Source organism: Meleagris gallopavo, chromosome 9 (assembly GCF_000146605.3).
Source record: "Meleagris gallopavo isolate NT-WF06-2002-E0010 breed Aviagen turkey brand Nicholas breeding stock chromosome 9, Turkey_5.1, whole genome shotgun sequence".
NCBI classification, from domain to species: domain Eukaryota; kingdom Metazoa; phylum Chordata; class Aves; order Galliformes; family Phasianidae; genus Meleagris; species Meleagris gallopavo.
In genome coordinates, this window is record NC_015019.2 from 1,441,445 (window position 1) to 1,451,197 (window position 9,753).

The 9,753-nt window shown below is 53.4% G+C and overlaps 1 protein-coding gene across 1 annotated transcript; it reads right to left on the minus strand.

The window, feature by feature from the left end:
* Positions 1-23: 23 nt before the first annotated feature.
* LOC100542638 (BCL-6 corepressor-like protein 1) lies at positions 24-9,753 on the minus strand (the record flags this gene model as incomplete). Its single annotated transcript, XM_010715152.2, is given in 12 exon segments — positions 24-1,251; positions 2,008-2,161; positions 4,117-4,194; positions 5,104-5,249; positions 5,726-5,892; positions 5,984-6,190; positions 6,302-6,531; positions 7,647-8,069; positions 8,249-8,329; positions 8,549-8,714; positions 9,026-9,594; positions 9,597-9,753. Coding segments are annotated over 12 exon segments (2,655 nt in total), but the record flags the coding sequence as incomplete, so codon positions are not given.

Below are 9,753 nucleotides of genomic sequence, written 5' to 3' on the forward strand. Positions count from 1 at the left end.
AGAGACAGGAAAAAAAAAAAACAAAAAAAAACAACCTGAAACAAAAACAGATTGTCCCATCCTCAGAGTCCTGTTAGCACCTGTACAATAAAACTGTACCATCTACCGGGAGCGCAGCAGCCCTGCCCTGTGCCTGCTCTCCCCGGTAGAACTGCTCCCAACGACACAGGAGGGGGAAAGGCTGAGCAGACACCGTGCAGGGCAAGAGGGGAGAGACCCCAGCCGGGCTGAGCTGCTGGAAGTGTGGGCTGCCTCTGTGACAGCTGCTGGGGGGCGGGGAGCAGCAGTGTGACCGAAACACAGGAAGGAGCCTGGTGAGGATGGAGCAGAGCGGGCGAGAGCGCCTTCAGCAGAAGCCAGCTCCAATGCTAAGAGGTGGGACCGTCCCCAGGCTCTCAGCCGAGGTGCCAGAGCCACAGACCCCAGTTCTGCAGCTCGGGGTGGTGCTCCAGGGGAGCGCAGGCCCTGGGGAGTGCTGGAGAGGGGCCGGAGGAAGCCCTCGTCCCATAGCCCGGAGCTCACATAATCACAGTGATACAGACTGCAAAAACAAAAGGAAACGTAACAAATTAAATACTAATTAAATAAATACTATGGAAGACATCGGGGGTGGGGTGGAGGGCAGACAGAGAGGTGCAGTTCCACGGGGTCAGGCGGGGACGGGCGGTGGCACCCACTGCCCCACGCTGCAGCAGAACTTGAGCCGATCGCTGCCCCGCAACGCCCCACAGAGAGGGTCCGCCTCCCTCTGCCGCTGCTGGATGGGGCTGCCAGAGCCGCGACCGCTGCTGCTCGTCACAAAGAAACCCCAGGAAGTCCTTGGAGGCAGCGTCCTCTCCCCCCAGCCAGCACCGAGGCACCGCCGGGAGGAGATCAGCTGGCCGAAGCCTCAGGTCCTTGCCGCTGGCTCGAAGAGGGCTGCTTCCCATTGGTCCTTATTATTGCCTCACGATGCAGGGAGCGATCTGCCCCCGTCAGCTGCTCCACGCCTCGTATTCCACCGCAGAGCCCAGCAGCTGCAGCAGCTCGGGCTCATAGTGCACCAGCTCCACTGTCTCTGCAGCACCCTGCGCCGGCTCGGGGCTCTCCTGCACCTCGTCCTGGGCCAGCACCTGGCTGAGGGCCACCTGGCGTTGGAACTCAGCCCTGGGCAACGTGGCAATCTCAAAGTGTGGGAAGCGGGCCTGGAAGATGCGGGAGGACAGCTTCAGCCGCTTCAGCACGTCGGAGAAGAGGAACCAGTTGCAGGGCCTGCGAGGACAGCAAGGTCACGCATGAGGGAACGCAGCAGCAGCGTTCCCAGCCAGCAGCAATCACAGCAGGGCTTTTAGCTGCCAACGAATCCCAGGCTGGGGCTTCTCAAAGCACATCTACGCCACAGGAGAGCCAACCTAAGCCGGTCCCCCGGCACCGCAGTCACTGCAGGGCTGCGCCGGGTGGTTCATCTCAGCCCAACGCTCCCTTCCTGCCCACGGCCAAATAAATCCCACTCTGATTTCTTTCCCAAGATGACCGCCTCAGGGACGGACCTCTGAGAATCAAATCACACCTTGGTGTCTTCCACGTGCTTCACTGATGTGGGGCTTAGCAAGAGTGGTTTCTATCCTCAACATTTTTCTAAAAGTAAGTATGTTGTGCTTCATCATGAGGAGGTATGAGAGAGAGCCACAAGAAGTGCCCCATCAGCAGCTGCCCTACAGCCATGGCCCTGTGCCTCTACCTTCAGAATAAAGATGATGGTGTTTTTCTCCCCTGGGAAAGTGATTTGAAATGTACAGGGCAAAAATGTAACACACGTGAAACGCTGTCCTGCCTGTCTCCTTGGCCAGCAGTCACTTTGGGCTCTCCAGAGTTCCTCAAGCATGCATGCTTTTTCAATACAAGAACATTTCGTATTAACTCCAACCTGAAGGGCAACCTCCAGGCTCACGAGCACCTCCCACCCTACCCCTCCAATGTAGCATCAATGTCATTCAAACGCTCTCCATTCCAGGAGAAGATACCCACCCCCGAGATACAGACACTTGGAGGTTGTAGCTGGGCAGCAGTGGCTTGTCTGAGAACTCAAACATGAAGTTGTCAGGTTCCTGTTCCTCTTCCTCCTGGTCTGAACTCCCTGGAGGGTTGAGCAGAAGATCGCATCCAATGCTGTCTTTTCCCTCTGCAACAAGAAAAACAGATGTTGGTGTTGCTCACACTTTCACTCCGTCATCCCACGGGGAGCAGCTCTGCCCAACCAGACTGCTGCCACTGCAGTCCCATGTGCACATTCCCACAACATCACAATGAATTCAGCTGCTGAGTCCCAGCATCCTCCTGCTCTCCTTCCAGCAGCCCCTCATCTCCGAGAAACTCAGAGCGAGTGCAGAGCTGCTCTGCACAGAGGGCTGCCTGAAAACTCCCCTTGGTGAGCAGACAGGGTAGGAAAAGTCTTACACGGAGAGAAGGATGACACTGATCCCCACGTGAGACAAAGCACTGCCTGCAAAATGAGACACATCCACTTGGCACTCCTTTCAGGGATCAAGCTCACCCTAGAATCAGGCTCACCAAAACGCCCTCAGCCCTCACTCCTTTGCAGCCTGGGAGAACCTGCACCACTTGAGAAGAATGGAGGAGATGCTTCATCTGGACAGATCCCATGAAGGAAGGCACTGCTCTCTCCTTGCTGACCACCCAGATCCCACTCTCAACAACGCCAGCAGGTTACTGAGGTGTGTGCCAGGAACTGTGTCTAAATATGGGCTGCCAGGCTGTGCTACCCAACTGCACAGCAGATCTGAGCACAAAAACAACAGAACAACAACAAGCATGACTGCGGAGGATCACCCCATAGATTTTTGGCTTGCAGAAACCTTGGGCTTGTTTTTATTCTGCTGAGTTCATATGTCTCCAAAAGCTTCCAGAATATAATAGAGATAAGATTCCATAGAGAAAAGCAGACTAAATGTGCTGAGAAGCAAATAAACCATTTGTGCAAAATAAAAGAATAATAAAAAAAACTCAACACCACAACGCACAGAAGAAAAGGCTGAAAAAAAAATAATAATAATTAAAAATATATATATATATATATATATATCTTAAAGTGTGCTGCCCAAGAAAAATCCATGCACTGCACTAAGCAAGAATGTTAATAGGGAAACAACAGCAGGTGACAGGAGGCGTGCGTTCAAACAGGCTGCTTAAATCTTCAAGAGTTACTGTAGAAAGGGACAAAAATAAGGGATGTGAATATTGGTCTGAGATCACTGCTGGGCAAAGCTGAAATACCATGGCTGGAAAAAAAAATCCCATTTCTTGTGCAACCCAGGAAAAAGAGAATTAAACGCATTCAACGTGGACTAAATATGGTCCAACATCTCAGCCCTGTCTGTTAGCCAAGTGAGAGCTACTCACAAACAAGGACATCCTATCCCATGTAAGGCAGAGATAATCAGGCACAGCAGTCCTGATTATAGTCCCAAATGCAGAAGAAACCCTGGAGTGGCACTTTGTTTCTAGAGCTACATGAGCACGAAGGGCATCAGGCTGATGAGTTTACCATACCCAGACCTTAGAGATCTCACACTCTCATTTTTCTCATTATCTTTTGGCCCCAAGGAATGCGCAGACCTAAGGGAAACTGTGGACAGCTTTCCTGCCTTGAAGAATAGAAACGGATTGAGCAGTGGTCTAGGGTCTCTCCTCCACCCTCAGTGACATGTAATGGGAAGGGACACTTGGAAGAACTGAACCTCTGAAAGCCCCTTTAGATACTGGAAGGCTGCAATAAGAGCCCCCCGGAGCCTTCTCTTCTCCAAGTTGAAGGACCCCAACTGTTTCAACAACCTGTCCTCATAGGATAGCTGCCCCAGCCCTCTGATCACACTGTCCTGAAGTTGTGTCCATCAAAGCACGTGGACAACAGTCCAGAAGGATCCAAAAATGCATCTTATCAAAGAAAAAGTCCCTTTCAGGAGCAGTGGGAACTCTCAGTATGGAGCACTGTGGCAAGATATCTAAGATGTGACTTGGAAGGGAAGCTGACAGAACTGAGAGAATGATGTGTTACATCTCACAGACACACTTCTCCTGCTCTGCTGCTGTCAGTGAAATCAGGTTGGCTGCACTCACCAAGTACAGAGCTGCTGTAGAAGTCCCACGCTGTTCGAGGATCTCCGTCACTGCGCCCCTGGAGATCCGAAAGGTAATCTGAAGAGGAAGAATTGAGGGTTAATGCTTATCTCCTGGCCACACCACAGTCCTGGCATACATATCCATCGATCCTGAGTAAGCCATGCCATCTCTGCTGCTCTTTTTCTCTGCTGTAACGTTAGGCATTACGGCAGAATCTGAACCACAACCTACTTGCAAGAAGGGTACCCTCACTCAGAAGGCAGCACGGCTCTGGCCTGAAAACATGAAATAGAATCCAGTGGGGAAAAACAACTGATGTGGGTTGGAAAGCAAGGTTCTTAGGGTCTTCTTGCACCCAAGACTGCATCCAGAACAGGTGCATGTACAGTTAAGCCTGCAGGAGCACTGACAGATAAGTGGCAAATAAGACTTTTCAGAAATAGGAGATTTTCTGTCTCATATCTACCTGGGAACCACCATCTCCTCTAATTGTCTTTGCCTCACTGTTATGTAAAAGCCAGGACACTTATCTCATTTCTACTTAAACAGTACAGAAAGTGGGCACGCTTCACTTTCAGCCAGTCATCAGAGATGGCCCTTCCCCATAGGTAGAGCCATTTTAGAGCAGATGGCGTCATTGTGTGGCAACAAAAGTATATCTTTTGGGGTTATGCAGTAGGACCAGAAAGTGATGCTGCTGAACAGAGTCTCCAACCCTCCTGCACTACGCTGACTTCAGGTATGTGACCAAAGCACTGCCTGTACAGTAGAGAACAGAAAGATACTTGAATCTTAACTGGAAAGTGTTATGCTAGTCTAGAGACACTGGGTAGTAAAAAACAAACAAAAAACACACAGGACAGAGCTAAAAATCACTTAGTCATTGGCTGCTCAGGCACTTTTAAACCCTCTGACACCTGGACCCGTGGTCCTGTGTGCTGCCACACAGGAAGGATGGAAATGCAGCCACCCCCAGGCACCCACCACAGAGGAAGCGCTTCATCACGTCGCTGGTGGCAAGCTTCACAGCTGTCTGCCCGGAGTAAGTGGCCAGAGTGGGATCAGCACCATAGGAGAGTAGAAGCCACATGGTTTCCAGGTTGTCATTGGCTACGGCATCATGGACAGGCCTGTAAGGATAGGAGTGTTAGCAGAGAGTGGGAAAGAGGGCATAGCAAAGGATCTGTTCTGGGATAAGACAGATCTAGTGATGATCACCAGCTCTTCCCAAAAAGCACACTGTAATGCTACAATGGGATGATAATAGCAGGGTGGCAAAGTCTTTGGCTAAAGCAAATGAGAACGAGCCCAAACGCAGCAGCCATAGATGCAGAAATAAAGGAAAAGAGCTGCTTACATTTGGAAGGGCTCAGGTAGGCAGGGATCTCCAGCAAGAGATGCCCTCACCTCCACTGCCAACCCTTAAATGAGGGCTGTGCAGGGGTGGATCCTGACTCCATCCCTTCCATCACTCAGTACATTGCGTGCACCTGAGCTCCCCTGGGTTGGCCCTGCCTTCCCACCAGCTGCTCCATCACTGCCTCAGGCCCTGAATCAGCATTTCCACTACACAAGCCCTGCTCAGTGCCCCGTGTTCCTGGCTTGCCTCGTGCCATCCTGCGCGCTGCAGTTCACGTTGGCGCCGTGCTCCAGCAGGATGTGCAGGATGTCGATCCAGCCTCGCGCACAGGCCTCGTGCAGAGCTGTGTAGCCAGCGTTGTCACGATGGTTCACATCGCTGCTCTTTTTCTGCAGGCAATAGAGCACCACGTCCTACAGAAACAAGAGCGTGGCAGGCTTGGTCACACACAGACCAAAGCAAGGCAGCACGGGACACGAGGCGGGCAGCAGCACCGAGGCTCACCTTGTAGCCCAGGCGAGCTGCTCGCTGCAGGAGGGTCTCCCCTGCATTTTTGTTCACTATCAGCCGTCGTGCCTCAGGAGGAATGTGCTGGGCTGTAGGCAACTCAGGGGAGCTCCCTGGGCTGACACGATGGGATTTACAGAGAGGCCACGAGTCCTGGGGCTTCTTCGGAGAGTGCGTTTTGGGCTGGCTCCAGCGTCCTTTCACCTGGAGAAAAAAGCAGGACAACCTTGGCACACACTGACCTGGCTTACTGACGTGATGGGAGCCACCCTCATTTCTCCCCACCCACTTTCCCCTTGTCTGTCCAAGCCATACCTTTCCCTCATCGCAGATCCCTGCCAGGTGTTTGGTTTTACATTTGCGTTTTCCTGATGGTTTCTCCAGCTCTTCCTGGACAGGAGAGCTGTCTGAGTGCTCCAAGAAGAAGCCGTTCCGAAAGTCTGGGCGTCCTTGAGATTTCCGGGGGGATGGGGAAAGCCTGCTCCTCAGCCTTAGCTCTGTGCTTTTACCCTGCGCTGACTCCTTCTGCTTTCGGTACCTAAAATCTGCGGGAGAAATGGGAATGAGGAAATTCCGTAGGTACAGGACACCTTTGCCACCAGTCAAACCAAACCTCAGCTCCCTGCTGGCTGCACACCCAGAAACACAGACCCGTGGTAGAGAGTCACATGCAATGAATATGCAAATCTTCTCCATCGTGGATGGACTCAGCGTGGGCACATGAAATACAACAGCATGGGCTGGAAAGACCAAGCCTACCGAGCTCTGGGATTTCCACATGACTCACTGGGGTTTCTCATTAGCTCTAACAGTCAAGGAACCCAGCCTGCTTCCCAGTGGCCTGCTAACTGTGTGCTGCCATACGGTGCATCCCCTCCTATCTCCAGGGCCAAGTGGGACCCCTGTGGGATACCCTCTGGACAGACAGGACATCCAGGCACCCGTGAACAGTCACTCTGCTGCCTACAAAAGCAGACCCTGCCTCACCCTCTCATGCCTTCCCCTTAACTTAAGTTGCACTTTAAAGTTGCAGTTTGACTTGCAGACAGGTGGGAAGCACCAGGATGCCTCGGGGGAAATCCAAGCCTTTCTTGCTTTCGTTACACAGAGCTGCAGAACCCAACACACCACACAAGGACATGCACTCTGCTTCACTGAAATAGCAACACCCCATAGCAAGGACACTAAGGGCTGGTGAGGAGATGGTTGAAAGGACGTGGCTGAAGCTTGCAAAAAAACAACAACAAACCCACAAAAGGGTGCACCAGCTGAATAGAGGAACCTTGTTCACTCCATCCTGTCGAGCAAGACTTAGGGGCACTGGATGAAATGAGTAAGAGAGCAGTTAAAAAACACACGGAAGGAAGAAGTGCTCTGCACAGCAAGGGGGGAACTTCAGGGCTTTGCTGCCACCCGGAGGTGGTGGAGGCAGTTGCCATCAGCGGGACCAGAAAGGATTGAATCAAACTCACGGCCACGAGGCCCATAAATGAACTGCAGAAAGCCTGGCTGATCTGCGGAGCAGCCCAGACTGCGGACATCAAGATCACTGTCCCTACTGCAGTGACAAAACCCCATCATCCTTTAGAGGGAATAAAACTGAAAGCCTTGGGCCCTGACCTGGTTCCAGAAATCCCTTCCCAGCCCATACCTGTCATACCTGCTTTGGATTTTCGCCTCCTGTGAGGGAAGCCCACCCGCTCTTCCTCCCTTTCGGTCAGATATTCCCCAGTCTGGTATCTCCGGCTTTTCTGTCGTCTCCTTTTCTTTCTTTTGATGTGGCTGTCATCCTCCTCCTCCTCGTTGGGCTCCCACAGCTGCCTGGGTGCATCCACTCTCCAGGGCAGCTCCCGGCTCCTCCTCGCATGACAGCTGCTCCTCTCAGACACAGACCTGTCCCTGGCCCTGTGGCTGTGATAACGCGATGCCTGGTGGGATTTCCGCAGCTTGCGACGTTTCAAGGATATCTCTTCCTCCTCTTCCTCCTCCTCTTCTTCCTCATCCTCCTCCAGCAAAGGTAAAATATCCTGACTGGTCACATCACATTCTCCCATCACGCTAGCAGAAGAGCCAGCAACGCTTCCTGCACAAAAGTGGAAACAAGTGTCAAAAAAGGCAAGGCCATCTACAGGAAAATCCCCGCCAGGCAGGACAGAAGACGGGCACAGAGCCACGTGAAGAGGGAAAAGCTCATAGTCCACCCATGAGGTGAAGCACCCAGTTCTCCTGGCAGGGCTATCCCAGTGCTTGGCACCAACTCACCCGACTGGCTGCGCGTCCGACTGCTCAGCACCACTGGGATGAAGTCACGGAAGTTGTTCTTGGGCTTCTTCTCAAGGTAACCTGCGGGGAAAACCACCCTTTGAGAAGTACGTCACAGATCTCTGCTCACACATCTGCTGGCCTGGAAAGCTCTGTTAGGATCCCAGTTTGCAGTGGGAAGCCACCAGCTTCAGAGGCCATTCAGCTTCAGGACAACAACAGCTCGGCCCCACAGCATTAGCACAACCCAAACTGCCACAACCCGACCCCGTGAGAACACACCGCCTTTGACAGCAGTACCTTCCTCGTGGCTGTCCCCACGGTGCTCGGGAGAAGGGAACTCTGTCTTCGTCGGCCTCCTGCGCTTACGCTTTACCCTGAGGCTGTTGTGATCACTCACTGATCCCAGGCCACTTCGGCCCTCTCGCTTGCTGAGCTCGTGCAGATTGTCGTGGTGTTTTCGCCACTGCGAATGGAGGACACAGACTGAAGCTTGAGCTTGTGACTAACAGTGCTGGAGGAGCAAAGGAGGAGGGACAAAAGACCACCCCCACTCATAATGCTGGTGCCCTCCGGCATTTTTGACACCCCAGATCCATTTTGTTCTGTTACGTACAGACCCAGATGTTTCAGACGTGAATCCACTGCAAGACAACGCCAAAGAGCATGGGTAGAAAGCCCCGTGCACTCAGCTGTCCTAGCCCAGCAGAGCTCCCGCCTCACCCCCAGCCTCACAACCATGACCCCATAGCCCCAGCTCCAGCCAACCTCACCCACCTTCCGGCCATGCACACTCTGGCTCCCTGATTTGCTCGGGGGCTCCTCGCCATCCTGCGCTTTGCACTTCAGTCTCTTTTGCACCTGCCTGGCATCGCCGTCGTGCTGCCGCTTGGACTTGCAGCGTGTGCCACTCTCTTGCTTGACCTGGCCTGCTGCTGTGAGCTTGGCCTCTGCCAAGGCCTGGGGAGCAGCCCCAGCTCGCAAGCAAGTCACCGAAGGCAACGACACATCGCTCTCCACGCGCTCCTTCTTCACCCTGCATAGATCCACCTGATGTGTGCACTGGAGGGGCTCTGCAGCTGGAGGCTGCTGGGAGCCTTCACAGCCTGGCTCCTTGTGCTGATTCTCTACGGGTGCTGCAGGTACCTCTGGAACCACCCGCAGGGCTTGTTGCCCAACCACGGGCACGTCGTGCGACAGGTATGCAGCTAACACTTGGTTTTTAGGCTTTGCATCCGACTGCTTGAGGCTGCAGCTCCCCTGGGGAGCCTCAGTCTGCACAACGCCCTCCTTACTGGAGTCAGCCTCCGGCTCCTCATGCTCTTGACTCTTCGAAGGGTTGTCCGGCTTCCCTTTCCTCCTTTTGCATCCAAAGTGCTGGTTTGAGGAGATGGACCTGTGTTCAAAGGGATGGCACTGTCCTGCTCCTCGCCAGGTTTGGGCAGGGGTCGGCAGCTCTTGTTGCTCTTGGATGCAGCTTCGCACTCCGCAGGTGGGAGCCTGGG